General features: G+C 35.4%; 3 protein-coding genes across 3 annotated transcripts; 2 read left to right on the top strand and 1 right to left on the bottom strand.

Annotated features, from left to right (window-relative positions):
- Nucleotides 1-2,938: 2,938 nt before the first annotated feature.
- Nucleotides 2,939-3,847, top strand: LOC117628020 (E3 ubiquitin-protein ligase RHA1B-like). The gene has a single exon (XM_034360365.1). It carries the CDS (start codon nt 3,128-3,130, stop codon nt 3,632-3,634), a length of 507 nt encoding a protein of 168 aa, XP_034216256.1. The 5' UTR covers nt 2,939-3,127; the 3' UTR covers nt 3,635-3,847.
- Nucleotides 3,848-7,000: 3,153 nt separating this feature from the next.
- Nucleotides 7,001-11,256, bottom strand: LOC117628418. Its single transcript, XM_034360874.1, has 8 exons — nt 10,811-11,256; nt 10,705-10,726; nt 9,775-9,831; nt 9,605-9,686; nt 8,066-8,161; nt 7,768-7,892; nt 7,649-7,667; nt 7,001-7,531 (listed from the first exon to the last, which is right to left on the bottom strand). Exons 1-8 carry the CDS (start codon nt 10,908-10,910, stop codon nt 7,265-7,267), a joined length of 768 nt encoding a protein of 255 aa, XP_034216765.1. The 5' UTR covers nt 10,911-11,256; the 3' UTR covers nt 7,001-7,264.
- A 2,778-nt stretch (nt 11,257-14,034) lies between these two features.
- On the top strand, nt 14,035-15,983 carry LOC117628574 (putative zinc finger protein CONSTANS-LIKE 11). Its single transcript, XM_034361060.1, has 4 exons — nt 14,035-14,901; nt 15,034-15,189; nt 15,373-15,504; nt 15,723-15,983. The coding sequence occupies exons 1-4, from the start codon at nt 14,266-14,268 to the stop codon at nt 15,837-15,839; spliced, it is 1,041 nt and encodes a 346-aa protein (XP_034216951.1). The 5' UTR covers nt 14,035-14,265; the 3' UTR covers nt 15,840-15,983.
- The last annotated feature ends 5,847 nt before the right edge of the window (nt 15,984-21,830 follow it).

The following is a 21,830-nucleotide window of genomic DNA, read 5'->3' as shown; positions in this document are numbered from 1 at the left end:
CTGGCCTACCTGCATGTTAATCTGATCCTAATAGGGCCAAATGAATGCCAGTGAGCTCACCAAATTGCCTACTACTAGTCTAATCTTGTGCCTCAATTGAATTGGGACCTTTCTCTCACCCTAGCTAATGAAGTTGGGTTTGTTTTTCTTAATCAAACTTTAACAGCTTGAGCTTTTAGAACTATAGCTTAGGGTTAAAAGTTGAAACGTGCATGAAAAGTAAAGCATTGCCAAACGAGGTTGCAAAATATCAACAAATTCATGATTTCAATAATTGGCTTGAATTCTTTTTTTCAAAAGTAATCTCCATCATGAAGTTATTGCAAACCATATACATAGTCAATGAGTGTATAGTCACAGGAAGTAATTAAATCAACGACGGCATTCTAGCACTAAGATACTCAAAAATAGAATCTGCACACGTAGTTTACTGATAAAATGATAAGCATCCAACGCATTAAACTCATACCTTCTAGATTCGAATAATTATGTAAAGAAAATCAAATCCATTTCATGCATCACATGAATGAGATGGATGTACATGGAATATGAGAAGCACAAATTCACAAGCAACAAGCCCATTATTTGAGTATCATAGACAGGTGGTAAGCAATAGGTCAAGGGTGAAGGGCATGTTTGGATACAAAGACAGAGAATGAGACAAGAGAAGGGAGCAAAGGTGGTGACTTGGTGTCGGGGTGGGTGAGGTGAGTTGGCCCCTGCCAGGCTTAATCCTCTCTCTATCTCTCTTTCTATATATATATATATTACATGAATATGGGGGGCATATGGAGTTTTATGGTGACTCTGTTTGAATGTGTCTGTTGGGCCAGAGATGTCTTGGATGCATAGGACACAAGTCAGAGGGAGTTTTGGAGAAATAGGAGCTGGGTGCGACCCCCACCCACTTGGGCTCAAATGTTGCCACGCCTCCCATTTCTTTTCTCTGCATCATCCAGATTCCAGCCCATCCTGCTTGGATGGTTGGCCTGCAGGCCTCTCATCTCCCCACCCCCAACACCACCGCCTTTGTCAGATCCTTTGTCCTCTCTCTCTCTCTCTCTCTCTCTCTCTCTCTCTCTCTCTCTCTCACACACACACACACACACACGTGAAAGAAGAATTTTTTGATTTTCAACACTTTATAAATGATTGGCCCCTTCCAAGCAATTGTTACTGTTATCGTTCTGACTGACATGCAATCAAGGAGCCACTAGGGTTCAAAAACCATTTTTAACCCTCCCTTTTCTTAGGGTACAAAGCTTTTAAGTAAATTTCTACTTTAGGACTTGAATCTGTGACATTTTTTGGGGGAGTAATTATTTCAAATTAGTATATTAGTGGGTTTTTTGTGAAGGAAATGATTAGATATTTAACATGCATGATGTGAATAGGACATTTGAGTTTGCTAATCGAGTTCATATACGTGTTAGATAACGAATCTAGAACGTGAATTAGTAAAAAATTATACAACTATATTATGTACTTTCATTTTGAAATTACGATATATTTATTGTCATGCATTTATGTGTGTGGACGTGGAGAGAGAAAAGAAAGTGATGGATACCTCAAGGTTGTCTAAAATCAAAGGCATAAAATCAGTTGACAAGTGGTGTCCCCATTTCCCATCTCATTTAAGATGGGACAATGACACCGTAATTTGTCAAATCACCAATAGCTAGTGATGAGACTCATCACACTTACCATCTGTTATGTATTCCCCAATTATTCATTTGATTTGTTAATGTCTAATCTGTTCTGAGGGGACTTCTAAATTAAGGGATGCAACTATTTGTATTAGTCCCACTTCATGTCTACGACATTTCAGCACCAAAACTGTTGTATGTGTATGATGCTTGGTATTTTAACGAAGTAATCATATTTTCACTCTAAGATACCTCACTAACCATCAAACCAGGTTAAAGGTTTTAGTCATTACCACGTTATAGCTTTACTAGAACTTAATTAAGCAAGAAAATTTGGCTTAACTATATCCGCTAACTTCATTTTCAAGAGGACATAATCTTTGGCATAAATCTAGTTTAAGTGAGTACCGCTTTGATAAATCCACTTTCAAACTATGAACCCTATGAGATAATAACATCTTCAAAGTAAACGATGACATGGTTGTATCCTCTTAATTGTTATCAATGAGTTCTTCTTTCGCAAAAAAAAAAAAACAAAAAAAAAAACTATGAACCCTATGGATGACTCTGATACTTTGCCGTCAAGAAACCCATCAACATAAATTTTTAGTTTCTGACAACATTCTCACATCTCTTTTATCAGTTAGGGGCCACGACAAACGTTTCATGGACATGCCTCATTCAAATCGCAGGATTTTTTGTGATCATTGTTCCTTGTACTCAAAGGGCACGTTATTCATATTCCAGGAGTTCTCTATGCAGATTTACCTTCGACTAATTCACTTCATTACAAAATTAATTCCTAATAAGACTAAAAGTAGTTGTTGGCTCCCATTATTTTGGGAGAGAGGAAAAACTAAACAAAATGGAGGAGGAGAATTCTAGCACTTTCAAACAAAATGGCTCCCTTTAGTTTGGTTATACCAAATATTATGATTATCAAAGGTTTATCCAAAATTTTAACAACCGGATTCGAACACGGGACGTGGAGTGTGCGTTAAATGTTTTGACAAGTTTTTAAATTACAATTTACAATTGTGTTGATTTGTGAAACCCAGTTTAATTATATTTTAATTTAATCAAATTAAAAAGACCAGGGTCTATATGTTTTAACATCGTCTTCTTGAATCTTCTCATGTAAACAACTGTAATCTTGTTTTTCCTTGTAATGAATATGATTAATTAATTAAGGAGAGGCAAAAGCTTTTTTAACGTCTTCTGTATGTACAAAAAATAAATGTGAAAACAATTTGGCTCTGTAATTCTCCCCAAACTTGGAGGCCATTAATGTCATTCAACCACAACTCCCTCAATCCTCCTCATCCATGGCTTCTATATAACCCTTCCTCTTCCTCACTCCACATCCTCTGTCTCTCTCTCTCCCTACCCCTCTTTCTCTCTCTAAAATCTCCACAAAACACTGAGAATTAAGCAAAACACACTCCATAAGAAGCTCCACGAGCTCAAAGCTCAAAGCTATAATGGGTTTTCCTGTGGGCTACACAGAGCTCCTCCTCCCAAAGCTCTTCATCCACACTCTCTCTCTTCTGGGTCTCATCCGAAAACTCATCTCCACCTTCTTCTCCTTACTGGGTCTCCAAGATTTCATCCAACCAGACAATGCCTGGGCCGACCCTCCCGCCCCATTCCCCGAGTTCCACTCGGCGTCTGCCGTTCTGATCCGCGAAATCCTGCCCGTCGTCAAGTTCTCGGACCTGGTCGACCCGCCCGAGTCGTGCGCCGTCTGTCTGTACGAGTTCGAGAGCGAGGACGAGATACGACGCCTCACGAATTGTCGTCACATCTTCCACAAAGGGTGCGTGGACCGGTGGGTCGGGTACGACCAGAAGACGTGCCCGCTGTGTCGTACGCCGTTCATATCGGACGATATGCAGGGCGATTTCAATGAGAGGCTTTGGGCGGCTTCTGGGATCCCCGATTTTTACGACCATTTTTATCCCTACACTGAAAATGGTTTAGATTTGTAGCTCTAAAAACGCGAAAGAGGAACGAGAATCGAACTCTGGTGACATCTACAGCGACAATTCCATTACGAAATTTAATTGAGTCGAATTCTTTTCGCGAATGCTTGTGGTAAATTTTTTTTACCACGAAGTTTATGTAATATTGTGTAAATATAGGAAATTATTGGATAAAGAAAAATGGGAAATGAAATGAGGATCGAGTATAATGCAATGAGATAGTTTTGTACAGTTTCTTTTTTTTAAAATTTTAATTTAAAACTTTTATAATTGTGACTAAGATTCTAGAAGGTTAAAATTTGATTTTGGTGATGTGTTGTTTTAATTGATTTGGTTGGTGTGTGATAAAAATTGGTGAGGGTTAGTTTGGGGTTTGGCATGTATATTTTAACTCATTAATTTTATTATGAAATGGAGCGTGACATTGTCAGTTGGTAGATTCACTTTGGCCAAAATTCTGGTCAAGGAAGACATGGAAGTTTTCTTTGCAGTCCTCCAAGCTTTTCGAATGGGCTTGAAATCAAATGGGATCTCTCTCTCTCTCTCTCTCTCTCTCTCTCTCTCTCTCTCTGTGCCAACTTGAAAAAAAAACTCTGTAAAAAAAACTTGAAAAAGGAAACAAGAAAACAAAGGGGTGAAGAACCATGCAGCTTTAGATGTGGGTGGATTTGAACTACACGTCACTATATACGAAAAAAAATGGAGAATTTTTGTTTTAATATTCATGTGATATCATCATCAGTTTCAGACTTCAAGGTTATATCTCTAGTCTCTACCCAAAAAGAAATATCCAGGTTTCCGGGAATCATTTTTCTTTTTCTTTTTGTTTCTCGGGAATCTTCTCTTTTTTGTATATCAACGGCCTGCCTCAAGATAATTTATAAAATGGTTTTCATAACCTTGGACAAATTGTGCCGGCATGAACATATTAGGTTTCATTTTATCCATATTATTAAATTAATCTAATTTACAGAGACGATGATTTAAACTTGCGTGTAAGAAAGACGGACTCGCTGTTCTAGTCAACTGGCCTAACTCATGTATGCATTCTATTGTGAGCTGTTATTTGCCTCACAACCATACATTAATTTGACTTTAAATGATTAGATGATTAAAGATTTGACTATTGGAGAGATTTTTGAAAGTATTGAATTGAAAGAGTTTGTACTGAGTCATAAGCCATAGGGCATGGAGAAAAGCCACCGCCTGTGCATGATTTTCAAACAACAAAACCCCACTAGGGATTCTTAAACTCATGATATATACTCTTTTATGTTTTCTTTTAATAAGAAATAAATGCTTCTAGACATATCTAATTTTTGTACATTTTTTCAAAGACCGCGTTCGGCTTTCGCTTTATTTTTTCTTTGGATGAACCCCACAAGTATGTACAATCCTTAATTGCAACATCACTTTCTTCAATTTGCATATCTTTATTTTTCTAATTTTTCGATTTCCATATCTTTATTTTCCTAATTTTATTTTGTGTAGGGTTATTGTTGATATTCCATGCCAGCAATTTGAAGAGGTGTCCAAGATTCCCCCTTTTTTTTCTTTCTTTTGTTTCCCTATCTTTGGTTCACGCCACGAATTTTTTATACTCTTGTAGAGTGCTTCTATTTTATAGAGCATCTGCGTCAACAAAATAAAATTGTTGAGGAAAAATATGCTCCAATTTTCAAATATCTTTTGTTTTTTTTGGAGTACAAGCGATAGTCTAAACTACAAGAGATGGTGATTTCTTACACATATACAACTATGATGCCATGAAGTTTCAAATTTGAGACTTCTGGTCTGCAAATCAAAATCATTCTTCACTAGGTTAAACCTCGTTGGCTCAAATACCTTATTCTAGAACTAAAGGAACATTCCAAAACCTCATAATTATTATAAAAATAAGCATATGTTACAATCAGTCGCCTTCTAATCTTGAAAAACTCTTTATAATTAATAAAATTATTTGTGTTCCTCTAATAAAGTGCAAGAAATTATTTTAAAATATTACATAACAATTTTCAAATTTTTCTCAAATTTTAGTCACCAACTTAGAACTTTAAAAATAAAATACTGTCGCATCATTTGAGATTTAAATTTTAAATTTAGTTTTGCCGTCTCCATCATTACTCCAACATTAATATTATAATAATAGCAAAAGCTCATAGGTTGAATTAGTTTGACATGTTTTTCACTTTCATCGAATCCGTACAAAATGGTTCAATCATATACCCCATTTGCATATAGAATACATAAACGTCTGGTTCAAGTTTATACGTGGTATTTTATTTATTTTATTTTATTTTTTGAAAGAGAAAGCCCACACGAAAACTAGTATGATAAGTTGACAACTTGAAAACGAAATCAACACGCAAACATTTGAAATATATGAAAACACTCAAAAAGTGAATATAATCAAAAACACATTAGTCGCCGTGACAAAATTATTAAATAGTTATTGGAGAATTTTTCATTAATTTAGACTACTACTATTATAATTTAAGATAATTTCGAGACTGTGGTTGAGACAAAGAGAAGCAAAGGGTCACGATGCCACAACGTCAAAGGTAGTTCAGAGATTAAGATTAAACGTAATGCATGAGCTAAAAGGATAGAAATGGATGGTTGGGTTGGGTGGATGCATCAAACATGCTTAGTACTAAAATTAGTTGGGTTAATAACTGAGATTTGAGTGTTACCTTACCTCATCGTGAAGGTAAAAGATTTATATGGGTTGGTGGGTTAGTTGGATTTAAGGCTTGTTTCATTATTGAGGTTAGACATGTCGGTATTGTATCACTTGAATATAATATTATACATAGTCCTTCAGAATTGTATGATATAAGTCATGAAAATGGAAACACATAGTCCCACATGTGGTTCACATCATAATAAGATCATTAGAGTTGGTTCGGACTTAGTCGTGGGCTCTGTGATGGTCTACTTCATAATAACCCTAAGTTATGAGGGTGGGTGGAAAAAAACACGTTAGGTCAAGAGTTCGATCTCATCGGTTATAATGAGAAATAAAAACATATTAAATTGTTGCAAAATTAGGCTAGGTATTAAACACGTTAGCTTACTGTTTGATGAAGTATTGATCTCAAATTCCCAAAGCCTTCAGTATTTTATAGCATGAGAAAAAGTATAACATGAGTAATATTGAAGCCGTTAAATTAAATTTAAATACATTGGGTATTTAGCAATCCAACAACTCCAATGCCAAGTTCAACTATGCTCGCTTTTCTCATGCATATGAGTAACTGTTCTTAACTACTTGAATTACCAAATCCGTTGTTTGGTTACTGCATGTTAGAAATAAACTGAAATGATATTTTCATATACTCGCCCAAATCCACACAACCATAAAGCGAAAGAGAAAAATGTTAATGATGGACACGAAGCTCGCGTTTGTATATTAAGGTTCTGAATGTTCAAGTTTAAGGTGGTGAAAAAGCAAAGCACCAAAAACATAAAATAACTGTATCAGTCAACCATCTGGCAAGTAAACTCCAAGAAGAGCCACGGTCGATGCACAAGTTGGAACTTCACGGTGACAATACTTGCAAACCAACAACATGTAACACAATTGAATACAGAGGCCACCACAGATGGTGATTCGAACTCAAAAATCACCTAGAGTTAATGGCCAGAATGTGGATAGCCACTTGGAGGATAACCAGCTGGTGGATAGCCTTGAGCCTGCTGGGGAGGTGGATAGCCATAAGGTTGCCCATACGCTGGCTGAGGTGGATATGCCGGCTGAGGCTGATATACCGGTTGAGGTGGATACCCAACTGAGGGAGGAACTTGCTGATCAATGCGAGACATCTGCTGGAATTGAGGCACTGCCATAGGTTGTGGCCCAAACTTGCCGTCACGTTTGTCCATTTCGATCTTGTGTTGGGTCTGCATAACCCAAGTCAGAAGTCAGCTGACAATGAAGTTCATCTAAGTTTTGTTCTAGCTTAAGATTTGGGAGTGCTAAAAATGTATAAGAAGAAAAAGAAAAAGCCACTTGCTTACCTGCATACATGCACAGACCCTACAGAAAAAGAAAAAAAAAAGAAAAGGCAAATGTAAAATCAGTAACTTCCGATCAACGTTCGCTGAGAATGTTTAATGGGAAAAAGAAAAGAACTTACGTGCAATACACCAGGTCAGCCAAACAGTTCAGTAACTGAGATGCCTCTGAGATTTCTTCACTTCCAACAATCATTGCAACAATGGAAAAAATGCACGCAATTTGTTGTAGACAGAACATGAAACCCTGTTAACAAGGGGAAATATGGCTATCAGCTGAATAACACGGTTACTTTAAATCAGAAGTGTAATGGAGCTCTGCTAAAAAAGATTTCCAAACAGAGATACTCTGTGTAGAATATGTATGTGTGTGTGTGTGTGTGTGTGTGTGTGTTTGAGAGAGAGAGAGAGAGAGATTACAATAATGCAATTATCACATTTCGTTGTCTGTATATTAAATTCATCTTGCAACAAAAAGCGGGTTGAGGCCACTGAATTCCCAAAGCACAGGAAAACCTGGAACATCAAGCATAGTAGGAAAATTAGAAACTATGGGAAGAGAAGCTCTCTGCAGCTCCAACTATGAGTAATCAAATTCTGACAATGACAAGTATACAACTGACTACGAAAGGTTGTTTGCATAACCCAAAGAAAGAAAGAATAAGTAACAAATCTCTCTCTACTTGCAGTCTCTAAATTGAAAATTCAGCCTCTAAAGCAATTTTGACACTCATTATACTCTTTCGAAATAATTGATAATAATTTGAATTTCTAATGAGAGACTCCGTGAACTAAAAGCCCCACTTAATTGGGCATAAATTACACGGTGATAGAGCCAAATTTGACAAAGTCATGATTCGTGATCAATGGCAATCAGACAACATATGGATTGGTTTGTTCTCATTGAATAAATGCACCCGATTCTGGTTATGAGATTAGAAACAACAGATGCCTTCCCACCTTGTTATGTTTCTGCTCTCTGCACTAAATTTCTATCCTCAATGCTTAACGAAACTATAGTGTAAAAGGTAGTATTGCAATCCCTATGCCTCCCAGAAGCTTATAATTAGCCAAAACAGAAGCATCTAGAGGCTCTATCAGGTTATGCAGTAATACCAGCTTCCTTAGGAAAAAAAATTATAAAAATAAATAAAAATCCTCTCTATAAGCCCAAGAAGAGAAACCCTGTTGGCCCAATTCAGTCAAGAGATTCCCAGTCCAAAGAGCTTTTCAAGGTAAACCAAGATACAAAAAGCCAATCCATTTATGTAATTACTAAATATATTTTAAGATTCAGTATATTTTTAGATGTCATTTCAGAGTTAGTCTAACAGTGGCAAGAGTTATTAAGAGCCAATATTTGGGTTAAATACTTTTTTAATTGTTTAAGAGTCTTCTTGTACTTTTCTACAATGTAATGAGTTGTCTACCATTTCTGTGAGTCAGCAGGGGTTCTATTGAAAGTTTATGAAGAAGGTATCGCTTGTAAAACATAGATTTTGGAGGAATTAAAACATCACATTGTGTTGTGAACAGTTGAAGGCTTAATTCCTTTGATATATTCTTCCATACTTCTTCTCTTTTCCCTATAAATGTACTAATATTTCTGCCATCTGAAACCCCGCCTTAATCATAGGAAAACCCCACCTAGGGTTATCCCACAGAGCTGAACTTTCTGTATTTTTCTCTGGACGTGATACATCCAAATGAAAATCTAATCATGTCCATATGCACAGGACTTAGGGCGAAATACTTAACTCATCCATAATTGTTAGATGAATAGCTATCAATGTGTCTTCTCTATATCAAAGGCAAGAACCTAAGCAACTCCTAAGAACATCGTAAAATATACTAGTAAGAAGGAAAAAAAATTATGATATGTAAGACATATATATTACACCAAGGATTTGACTAAGGTGCAAACTAAACAAAAAAGTGTCATAAAATTAAATGTTATACCTCGGTCGCCAGGCAAAATTCAGGGCATTTACTTTCCCCACACCTACCGCTACAGGGCATATAACCAGCACAGCACACATATCTATGGAGAGCAAAAGCACAATTATCAAAGAAAGGGCGACAAAGCTAATTTTGGATTTAAAGTTGAGGAAATTCAAAGTATAAATTACCTTGACATGTCATTATACAGAGCCCGTTTGCGGAGCAAGTATGATGCACATGGCGCACTACAGGGAAACAAAAATAAATTAGAAGCACTATACTGGGCGGCAAAATGTCAGTGCATGATTGAATAGTTTTTTTCATATATGGTGAGAAATCAAAGACCCGATTCCAAGTTAAAACCCCAAATGGAAAATTGGAGAAGTCTAGGACTTGGCTCTCAAGAAAAAAGGTGATCACAAGACAATGCATAACTATAAAGGCATGGCAACACGCATCAAAATTAATTTAAAGTCTATATAGCATTAACCATATACCAAAAGTATGAAATAGTATCTCTTTTTCATATGACGGAAAATTAGTGCACTGAGGTTGCTACTTGCTCTACTCTGTGTTCTTTAGTTTCCATCCAATGCAGATCTATACAAATTAGTTGTCCTTACAGAAGAATTCAAGCCACACCATACATTATACTAGTTCCATGGTAGTGAAAATTTAGGATGTGGCTGGGCAAATTTCATCTATCCTGCCACCATAGAATACACTGATGGTTCTGTTCTGTTCTGTTCTTTTTCCATTTTGATAAAATGAATTTTATCTATAAAAAGACCTAAGGAAATAATACAAGATGCATAGCTTTCAAATTACAAGGAAAAATCCAGTAAAACTCAGAACACGAAGCAATTCAAAGCAAGCATGCAGTGATACATTGTGCAGAGGAACAAGCATTTGTCATTCAGAACGAATTACTCAATTTCCAACTTTAGAATAAATGTGATAAATAAATAAAAAACTTGAAGTCAAAGTATGCGAGACCAAGTCAACGAAGGAAACGAGAATGACGAAAAACAGAATAGGAAGTGAAACAGTGAAATTGACAACGAAATCAGATCTAGCAACGGTTAAGAAGCAAGCAAAGCAGATCGAGAAGCACTCACCAAAAAGCCGCAAAGCAGCAATCTGCAACAAAGATTCACAGCAGATCAGATACTGAACGAATTAAATGTATAGAGAGAGAGAGGGAAAGAGAAAGAGAGAGAGTACAGGGAGTGTCAGCCTGAATGGTGCTCATGAGGTCAGAGTGCCAGAGATTTCGATAGTTCTGGCGCCCCTGCATCTTGTCCATGTACTCCTGCGACGGCATGGCTGCTGCTGTTACTGTTCCGTACACAACTCACAGAGAAATTGAAGGAGACGAAGAAGAAGAAGAAGAGCAAGAGCAGCGACTTCCGCGAGGCCGCCGGCTCTGCTAATTATAATAAGGAGAAGAAGAAGTGGTGATCTGAAGAAGAAAGAGCCAACGGAAGAATTGAAAAATCGAAGTCTTCGGCAGACTTTTATTATTTATTTATTAAATCAATGAGTACAAGGGAGAAGAGAAAAGTAATAAGCCAAAGAAAATACTCTGCGTCCAATAGAAAAAGAAGATATGAATAATTTTAAAACACGAAAAGGAATTTCCACGTAATTGAGTATTACGCCGTTAACCATTTCCGATGAAGCCGATGAACAAGGAATTAAAATAAATTAAGTTAAATTAAGTTATTTTGATTGGTCTAATGCCAGGTTGTCAACGCCATTTCTTACGGGTCCGGCTGGAATATCCATGTGTGTCCTAAATCTTTATCGGAATATTTGGTGTCAATTTACTTTTATGGAAATTTGAGCATTGGTCTATTGGTGCATGGGCCCGTATTTGAGAGTTGGGCTTTGCTTTGTGTCCCTTCATCAACCCATGTAAGTGGTCATATTACTTGATGGGATCTAGTTTATTTTGTGAGAGTATATAATCCGTCTCCATCCCGTGTAGTTGTCATCCCTAATTATAGTTCACATTTTTGTTTTTGCGAAAGTTAGAAAGGAGAAGGAGAACTCACACACACAGGTATCATGAGGACTTGAATTCATAATTACTCGAGAGCACACCAAAAGTTTTGGTCAATCCAACTAATACTCCATTAGTCACATTTTAATTAATCACTCTCTATCTTTTGGATTTAGATCATCTGCTTTGATTTTCTCTGCCATTATCTGCTTTACTTTTGTTCTCCACATTCCACCTCATTAAAATTTAATCTAAGGGACTTAAAAGTTGACACCTCATTCTTCAAGCAAAAAATTACTCCTAAAGAAAAACAATACCCTAACCCAACATCAAACTTAACATCGTCTCCCTTTTTATTTTTATTTTTTCCTACCTTCTTATTAGCACATCTTCTTCCTACCTTTGCCCCCAAAATCTTATCTCTCACCAAGCTTTCGTTTCTCCAAAAATTCTGTTCTCTCTCTCTCTCTCTCTCTCAGTAGCCATTGATTCGAGAAAATAACCATAACTCATCAGTCAATATACCTTACAAAACAATCCCAATATTCAGGTCTTGAAACGTAATTCCTCTTTTATCCAGAAAAACAGCAAAGGAAATTTTTTTTCTTCAACCACCCTCGTTACATCAAAGGATATGGGGAAATAAATTTGTTTTTTGTTCTTTTGATAGATGGGAACATGACCAATGGGATTTCCATTGATGTCTATGTAAGATCCCATCTTGCCACGCCTTTAAGCATAACGAAGAAGAATAAAGAAAATGAAGATTTCTACACACATATAGAAAAGAAAAGAAAAAAATCAATTTTACATAAAATAGGAGAGATTTTTTCTTTATGATCCACCTTGTCCATATAGGTCATTCCATTGGAGGAGCTCCTTCATATTTGTCGACTCTGAGGACACGCTTGAGCGTACCTGGTGACATTGAGTTCAATATTAACAATATTAAACAACCAAAGCTCCACCACTAAACAAACGCTACAACAACCAGAATGGATTGTGATTATAGACATGAAGAAATCATGTGACGGGAAGAAGCAAGAAAAAAGAAGAAGAAAGGGATAGGACGTTAAGTTTGAATAGTTGGGTTAGGATATTGTTTTTCTTTTTTAATTAGAAGCAAATTGGGGTTTTGCTTTAAGAATGATGTGTCAACTTTTAAGTCCCTTAGATTAAATTTTAATGAGGTGTCGTGTGGAGAACAAAAATAAAGCAGATCATGACAGAGAAAATCAAAACAGAGGATCCGGATCCCTATCGTTTACCATAATTAGCCAATAAAATGAGAGAGTAATTGCAAGAGTACTCTCATTTGAAGACAATCCAAGTTTTAGTAAGTTTGTAAATGAGTTGAGAGAGAAAACTCATCAACTCTATCTACCTCAAGTGCAAGAAATAAGGAAGAATGTTATGGAAGTAACACTAGTGTGGTGTTTATCATTAAAGAACTTCGTATGCTCAAGTTAAAATCTTATGATATTATGACAGTATTTTGAAGTTAGAAAGTTTCACAAATGTTGGAGTTTATCATGGATTTAACATTTGATATATTAACTGACCAACTCTATTTATCTCAAATGAAAATACAAAAATAAAAAAACTCAAGAAAAGTGTTTTTTTTCAAAGTAACTTTAGTGTTGTGTTTATCATCAAAGATCTTCGTATTCTTAAGTTAAATCTAAAATGCTAACAATGTTTAGAAGTGAGAAGATTACACAACATACAACAATTTGACTTTTACCTTTATATAAGCGTCTTGTCTATCAATTTTATCGTTGTTATAGCGGGAGAATACCAAATATTCTATGATTAATGGGATATACTTCACTCATGAGACGTTTTTTTGACAACATTTAATAACGTGTGCAATCATGAGAATGTTCTCATGCTTCTAGAAAACTAACATAGACAATTGTGTTGTATATAACTAACATGCTTCTCGATTCTGTTAGTAATAAGTTAGTCGTTATCCCATGATTTTACTGATGTTGTTCGCTTTTTCTTATTGACATCGATATTTCTCATATTTTTTTATGGTTCAATATCATTTTCGTCCGTTGATATCTCACGATTAGTTTGTTCTTATCCAGGTCAATTAGTTACCTCGAATACCAACAACAATCTTCCGTGCATTTAAAATTGATTTATGTTTCAATATGTCCTAATCAATTTGACTTCTTTAAAAACAAATAAAGAAATCTACTATTTGCCAAGATAAAATTATGCCAACAAAAGAGAAAGGGAAGGGTTGGGATAATTGAAAAAATGAAAAAGCCTTAGAGAACTTCTATAAATATGATAAACAAGGAGGGCAAATGTGCAAAGTTTGGTCCTTTTTGGCAGAGAAGTGGACTGGTCTCTTCCTGTGTTGTTTGAAAATCTCTTTTTGAGAGAGAGAGAGAGAGAGAGAGAGAGGGAGAGAGAGACGAGAAATGGCTTTTCCTTGTCTTGTTGCTCCTCAGTAACCCCCAAAAAGCCTTTTTAAAAATCTACCAGCGCAATTTGTGTCAGTAGAGCTTGGCCGTTTCAAAACCAAAACACACAAAAATCAAAGCGAACACTTTCTTCTTGTAACTTCCCCAGATTTCCTCTCGGTCTATAACTTCCAAACTTGCTTCCATCAGTTTCATTTTTTTCTGGGAGTTCAATTCAACCATAGAATTGGGCTCCAATGTCTTCCTCTGATCTCTACGTTCTTGATGACTCCTTCTTCCGCCATTCTTCAAGCTCAGACATGGCTTCTTATGAACCAGACCAGTTCTTCTCCGAGCCATTCTCTCCCTTCTCAGACATTGACATCCTCCAAGCAATCTCAGATCACCAAAGCAACCAAAACCCAGTTGAAAACCAGTCTCATCATAATAATTCACTCGACCAAAGCTCTCCTACAGTCCTCTCTTCTTCTCCCCCAAGTTACCAATTGGAAAGCTTGAGCCTTTGCCAAGCAACCCATCTGAACCCTCTGGATCAAAACTGCACAAATTTGGCAAATGGGTTGCCTAATTTCTGTGCTTTCGATGCTCTGGAAGTCAAAACTGAGCAATGCCATTTAGCTTTTGACCAAAACGCTTATAATAATAACCAAGTTTTTGGTCCTCATAGCTACAGTGGTGCAGAGAATGTGGCAAAGTTTATGCAGAGGAGTTTTAGCAGCAACTCCTTCGATGGCAAGCCTGGTGTTGTCTTCCAACCTTGCTTTGATTCTCTCATGGAATCTTCAACTTTTCAAAACCAAGCCTTGAGCTCTCCTGAAAACAGCTTTTTAGCTGGCCAAATGAGAAGGGTTTCCAGCACTGGAGATTTGCAAGTCAGTTTACTCTAAAAAAACTCAAATTTAAATTTAATTAATTTCATTAATCCCCTGTTTTAATTTGCTCTGTGTAATTAAACCCTTCTCTTTCTTTTTTCTTTTTTTGTCTTTTTACAAAATTCTCTGTAGAATTTTAGAACGGCTCGCAATCCGAGAGAGAGCTCAGTGATGGAGGAAGCTGCTGCAAACTTCAAAATGGGCAGGTACAGCGCAGAAGAGAGGAAAGAGAGAATTTCAAAGTACAGAGCCAAGAGGTCGCAGAGAAACTTCAACAAGACCATTAAGGTATATCACAAACTTTTTATATATAAAAAAAAGAAGAAGTTAATTCTCTATAACCAAGCATAATTACACAAACCCATCTTCATAATCTAGAAACAACCTTAACTTATTCGTGTTAATTAGATTCTTGTCTCTGAACTGAATCTGAATGTGGCTGGTTTGTTTCTTCTGTGTACCCAAAAAAAGTATGCATGTCGAAAAACACTAGCGGATAACCGACCCCGCATACGTGGCAGATTTGCACGCAACGACGAAACTGGTGAGGTTCTCAAGGCTGCATGTTCAAGTAACAGAAAAGAAGACGAAGATGAACTCTGGGTAATTATGTTTTTCCACATTTCAATTTTTGTTATTGTTAACCTTCACAGAATGGAATAGTATATGTGGTTGCATGTACATAAAGAGAAATGTTCTTAGATAATTGACCATGTTATTTTTATCTCAACGTGCAATTTAGATTCACAGTCTTCGTCGTAAGTTTGACAATAGAACATTACAACGACGTGAAGTTTGACGTGGTTATTTTTTTTTTGTAGGTGGAAGGGTTCAATGTGGAAGAAGAAGAGAATGGAACAGTGAGAGGAGGAGGAGGAGGAGGAGGACAGTTCATGAACAATTTTGGAGCAACTCAGTTTCAGTACTATGGCTTTTGAGCTTTGATAGATGAGCAAAACAACAAAGGCTTCTTTTTCTTTCAGGAGGAGCTTTCTTAGAATATTTAGGTTTGGACCACAACATGACTAAAAAGCCTTTCTGGGTAAAGCAAAGAATAATCGAAGGTTTTTTTTTTTTTTTTTTTTTTTTTCTTCTCCTTCTTTTTGTTTAATAAAAGAAGACACCTTTGCTGGGCTTAACGTTGTAGTTGGGTAGTTGTCGGTGGTAGAAGACAGTTACTAGTAGGTTTTTCTTTTTCTTTTTCTTTTTTTGTTGTCTTTCTAATTATTAATATCTAACTTCCCTCTGTATATATGTCGTCATTTATAATAAATAAGAAATTATTGGTTGAGACTGCTTCTTTAGGAAGCACTTCTATTCACATACACTTCTAGTAAAAATACTTTTATTTTAAAGATGATGAAATTTTCATAAGAGATTAAAGTGCTTCTTGAAAAAGCACTTGCCAAGCGCTTCTCTATAAAGCGCTTATATGACCCATAAGTATTTCTAAATTTGTATGCCAAATGATGACATAAGTGCTTTTAATTGTCAAAAAACACTTTCTTGCCCTTTCAGAAGCACTCCCAAACATGTCCTAAAATTACTCTGCAAATATTTTAGCAGTGATATTCTTATAACTTTTTTTAATTTTAACAGTAACTAAGATGAGATTATGAATGTTTTTAGCATTCCAAAAAGAAAAATGAAATGCAATGTCCATTGAACACAGAAAGGGGCAAAAAGCATCAGAGGACTTCTGTTTTTCTTTTTCTATCCTTTAATTAATTAATTAATTAGTTTCCCTTTCTGCTTGCTCAATATGGTTGTCACTTTCCAAATGGGCAAATAACACCTCTACAATCTTGGTGGAAGAAATTTTTTTATGAATCTTTATAAGCCAAATGAGCAGAAGTTTCCTACAAATGGGCCGGCAATTCACTGTTATATATATATCACATGGCATATATGCTTTTTGCCTTTATCCTCACAAGAAAATTGTTTGAAACTGTTGAGGGCAAAGAGGCCTAAATAACTTTAGTGGTGAAAATTGTTTTTTATTATTATTTGTAATTATTTAATTATTTCCATATTCCAATTCAATTTTACTTGCTTATCCAACAAATTGCTCTTACTTTACAAGCCATTGGCAGTAATAAAAGCAAAATTTTGAGATCATTTTTGGAATATGACATTAGGTACACTCATAAGATACTATTGAATAAGATTGATTCCATTTCAACTCTAAAAATAGCCGTTCTTAGATTAAAAAAATAATCATTCTAAATAAAAAGAAAATAGTTATTGACACTTCAAATTACTCATCTTACAATCCTTGAAGTGCATGTTTTCTCTTATGTTTTTATAAGAAAATTATACACGATGGTGTTTTGGGAGTGGTAAAAATAACTCCAAATAAAAATTAGTTGATAAAATTATTGTTTCATAATCATCTAAACTTTTTTAAAAAAAATTTTAAAAAAAGTCATGAATGGCCTAATCGATCCACCCATTGTTTAGCCAAGAAAGACGGCGACAAGGAAAGTGATTTGACCAGATTGAGAATATTTTTTATTCAGCAATCATGGTTAATGAAATTTGAACTCATAATCTTCTTCAACGAAGTGTAAATCAATGATATTATAATAAATCACCGTAACAAAAAGAGATTTAAAATTTAAAGTAGTGTGGGGTTAAGCAATTGTCGGGATCACACTTTTGAATTAACGTTCTACATTAAACTTGGCATGCTTCACTCAAAAGATAATGGACTTCTTCTCGTTCATATTCTTTAGAAATATGCCTTAACCAGCCGTTAAGAAAAAGGAATTCTTTCAACAAAGTGGCTTTTAGTAACATTATGCAAGCCCTATATGACTATGAATTTGATTGCACGTTTGCAATCAATAGGTTTCCTTTTTTCTAACTTTGATATAATTTAATTCACAACTTGTCACTTGGTCCACGAAAGAATATAAGAAAAATACCCATATATTCACAGACATGATGCTCTTAACCCTAAACCCCATGCTAGTCTACACTTTGTTTTTTTTTCCTTCTCTGTCAGTAGGACAATCGATTAAGTTGATGGAAAAATGCAGCATTAGTAGCCCACCTCAGATGGTCAAAGTGAGACATGATGTTGCACTGAGGTAATGGTAAAATGGGACTTCTCTTAATTATTATTATTAATTTAATACCTAGTCTAATTAATAAACTCTATTATTGTTAATATGCTTTTAACCAAAATAATATCCTTTCACGCCTTTATTTAGCTCTCTCTCTAATATAAACTATAAACCGTACGGAGGGAACAAATGGGTATGAGATCAATTATTTTATTTTTTATTTTTCAAATATTGAATTATGAGTTTTAGTGCGGAACTACTATTTCGCATATATTAGTAAACGCAAGGAAATTTTTATTTTTTTCTAATTTTATAACACCTTCATATATACCAAATTGGGAAAATGCAGGAAAAGCTCATTCAGATAAGGAATAACATATATATAGTGGTATAGAAAATTAGTGCAGGAATTTTATTATCCAATCAAACATGGCAGTCAAAGAATTTCCTAGGCTAGTAATTAATAATGCATTAGTGTTCAACCCTTTTTAGTGCTGTCAAATCATTGGCCACTAAAACAAGCAGTAGCAAATAACCTTCAAGTGTTGGTAGAGTGAGGATGGCACGATCCTTCCTTCCCCAGCATGCCACAAACAAACTAATATTTATATAATATAAAACTCTCCCCAGGAAAGGGGAAGAGAATAAAAATGAAGTTCATCATCCCACCCTTCTAATTGGGTAATGACACTTGTACAATTCATATCTATAAAATATATGTGTGAGTAATGCGCGTTGTTTTATTAGACAGTTTAGCATGTTATGTTGTTAAACTATGAATCTATTAATTTTTGCTTTCACTTGAAGTTGAACGCGTGAATGCATCTGGAATGATAATCAAATGACACAACATTTTAGACTGTTTGATAAGATAATGTTATTAATATACACGTATATAATGCTATAAAGATGATTTAGATTGATAATCCGCTAACATAACTTCTCTTTCACGAGATAATATTATTAATATAGTGAGAATTTTGAATTCATATTGAAAGTGGTGAAGTTTAGGTAACATTAGTGGAAGTAGGACTATAGCAGTCAAATTTGGGATTAGTGAGTACATAACTGTATGACATAAATGAAAGCTAGTAAAGGAAACACAGGATGAACTGAATATACATTTGGGATATATTCTGGTGATCATGAAGCTAATATTTAGCACTATGCCCTTCAAATTATGCAACTTTTGTATTTATTCCAAAACATGATCAAATCAAAGCAATCTGAATCCTTTTTTCTTTGAATCTTCCAGGCACAAAATGCATTATATATAATGTCACATGTAAAGCAAACCAGCCATGCGTCGTCAAGCTGCAGGCTAGCTTGGTAGCATTGCATGCCAACAAAGGGAGAGAAGATTTTGAATGAATAATCTTGAAGATTTAGCACTAATCAGAGAAGATTTTCAGGAGCAGTACTATATAATATAAATATGGAATCATTATAATTTAATTAATTAGCAAACAGAAAGATAGATGCTTAATTTGGTCATAAAGGGCAGCAGGCATATCATTTTAATGATTTTTTTCTTCTTTCTCAAGTCATAACCCTCATCAAGCTTGGCATCTTCTTCAATGTACTAGTAGCTTACCCAGCTAGAAGAATTAATGGCAACTTTTCTTTATATTATACCAGTGAGAAAGCACCTGAGAAAGACCTAGTTTTCCAAGTTTCAGATTGATAGCCTATATAATTATGATTAGATCACTAATTAATCAGAAATGCCCAATGGAAACCCCAAAAAGAAAAAACAACAAGACCGAATCTTGTGAACCAAATTGGGTGCTTCTCTCTGTGTATCATTGTGCATTTAGCTAGAGAGCTAGTTGATTATCATTCTCCCTTGCTGTGATAAATATGTGCAGGATAGAGTGGAAAGCAGTAAAGAAAAAGAATTCTTATTCAAATTGATCGTAAACCACAACAATGATTCCAAAGACCCCCCTTTTGACCATCACTATATAACAAGAATTAGTATTTTAAACTACTTCAATGTACCCTATCATTACACTGCTATAGGGATGATGAGAGTGATAAATTAGTTGGAGTAGACTACTTTGAAGGATCAATCTCATTGAATTATAAGATTTGAATCAAATGATACGTGTATCCATGTCTGTTAATTATTTCATATGTTTCAAAATTTATACGTATTTTGAATAATAAAGTACTGCCGCGTTATTTTTGACGAACGAATTTAATCACCGTAGCAATACTACAAAAAGATATTCGAGAAGAATAAGCAGATGTAGAGAAAAATGAATGAGTGATAATGGGAAAAGAAGTTGGTTTAGCTGGCCTATTGGTGGTCCAAGAAAAGGGTCCTTGCTGGTACATCGAAAATTCCATGTTCCAAAGAACTTTACTAGTGATTTTTCTTGCAATGATTGAAAAAAAAATAAAAAAAAATCATATAATAACAAAGTATGTGCACGAATGTAATAAGTGGACCGACTTTATTCATAAACTATTGTATTGTCCATCTAGCAGACAAAAACAACCCTACGTCAAATGGTGACAGAACTTTTCGTTCTGAAAAAAAAAAAAAAAAAACCAAAAGAAAGAAAACTAGGCTTCTTTCCTTCATCACAGGAAATTGAAGTTAGAGAGTGATACAGTAAAATCCAATCGAATATATGAAGAAGAAATAAAGAGGGAACTTCATTTACCAGTCGATTTCATTTACTAACCCGCATTCTGTCACGATCACACACGAATTTTTTTTTTCTTGAATTGGAGGTCAAGAAGATGGTCCGATTCGAGCAATTGAAAGATAGAATAAGATGGATGAACATATATGAGCCGTTATACAATGGTGTTAGAGTTGAAGTATAAATGCGGATTGTGAGGACCTCTAAATTAACCAGAATCTATAAGAAAATGACTAATGTTTGACTAAACCATAGACAGATTTCTTATTAGTTTGAGAGATTCTGGGTATAAATTTTGTATTTTATTGATAGCTTTCTTCAGAGTTGTGCACTCAGTCCGAACAAGTCATCCTTTACTGCAAATAATTGTTTAATTCTCCTTCTCTCTCTCTCTCTCTCTCTCTCTCTCCACTACTTCACGTTAGGAGTGACGTCCATTTCAAGCTAAAGGTGTTGTAGTTGGATTTGTCCAAGTAAGTATGTTGCTTTTGTTTGTACCCATCAACATCAAGCACCATCTCTCGAGCTTGAATTTGTAAGAGCAATGATGATAAGCAGCTGTTGTTTTGGGCATCTTAATCTGAAGTGGCTTTTTTATTTTATTTATGTTTTATAATATATGGGGAGGTCAAAGGAATAGAAGAAGAAGAAGACTGTTCTCAAAAAACAATTAAATGGGTTCGTGTGTGAATTTAATATATTATTACTCATTTCAATAAAAAAAGTACTAAAAAAAAGGAAAAAAAAAAAAGCAGTCAAATGGAATGCGCTTAGGCGTGTCTCTCTCCCTCTCTCTCTCTCTCTCTCTCTTCTTATTAGGTCTTTGCAGACCGGAAGAAAATTCCCTCCTACATGTCACTGTAAAAGAATCCATAAAGGCATCCATTCAACTCTTGCTACTTTCTTTGTGGGGCCTCTCACCAACTTCCTGATGCTGACAGACACAGCTTGCTTTCAGCGGCGGAGCTAGACTGTAACATATGGGAGGACCAATCAGCATAACTTTTCTAATTTTTCTTAACTACTACACGTATTACATAGTGCACCCCCCTGCTTGCTTTGTGGCTGCACATCAGCGACTTTTGCAGCATCCACAAAAGCATAAACTTCACCATGAACAGAGAAACTTCCATGCCCCCCTCCCCGCCCAAGGAAAAATACCGGGCAAGTTGCCCGGGAGATAAGTACACATGAAAAAAGAGAGAGA

This window comes from Prunus dulcis, chromosome 5 (genome assembly GCF_902201215.1).
Source record: "Prunus dulcis chromosome 5, ALMONDv2, whole genome shotgun sequence".
Classification (NCBI taxonomy): domain Eukaryota; kingdom Viridiplantae; phylum Streptophyta; class Magnoliopsida; order Rosales; family Rosaceae; genus Prunus; species Prunus dulcis.
The sequence above is the reverse complement of the archived record's forward strand: the minus strand, read 5'-3'. Positions and strand labels throughout refer to the sequence as shown.

Coding starts and splice junctions, on each gene's coding strand:
- LOC117628020 (XM_034360365.1), top strand. CDS start 3,128: ATGGGTTTTCCTGTGGGCTACACAGAGCTCCTCCTCCCAAAGCTCTTC.
- LOC117628418 (XM_034360874.1), bottom strand. CDS start 10,910: ATGCCGTCGCAGGAGTACATGGACAAGATGCAGGGGCGCCAGAACTAT. Junction 9,687..9,774: donor CTGTATAATGACATGTCAAG/GTAATTTATACT, acceptor TGCTCTCCATAG/ATATGTGTGCTGTGCTGGTT. Junction 8,162..9,604: donor AATTTTGCCTGGCGACCGAG/GTATAACATTTA, acceptor TTGATGTTCCAG/GTTTTCCTGTGCTTTGGGAA.
- LOC117628574 (XM_034361060.1), top strand. CDS start 14,266: ATGTCTTCCTCTGATCTCTACGTTCTTGATGACTCCTTCTTCCGCCAT. Junction 14,902..15,033: donor CCAGCACTGGAGATTTGCAA/GTCAGTTTACTC, acceptor AATTCTCTGTAG/AATTTTAGAACGGCTCGCAA. Junction 15,505..15,722: donor AAGACGAAGATGAACTCTGG/GTAATTATGTTT, acceptor TTTTTTTTGTAG/GTGGAAGGGTTCAATGTGGA.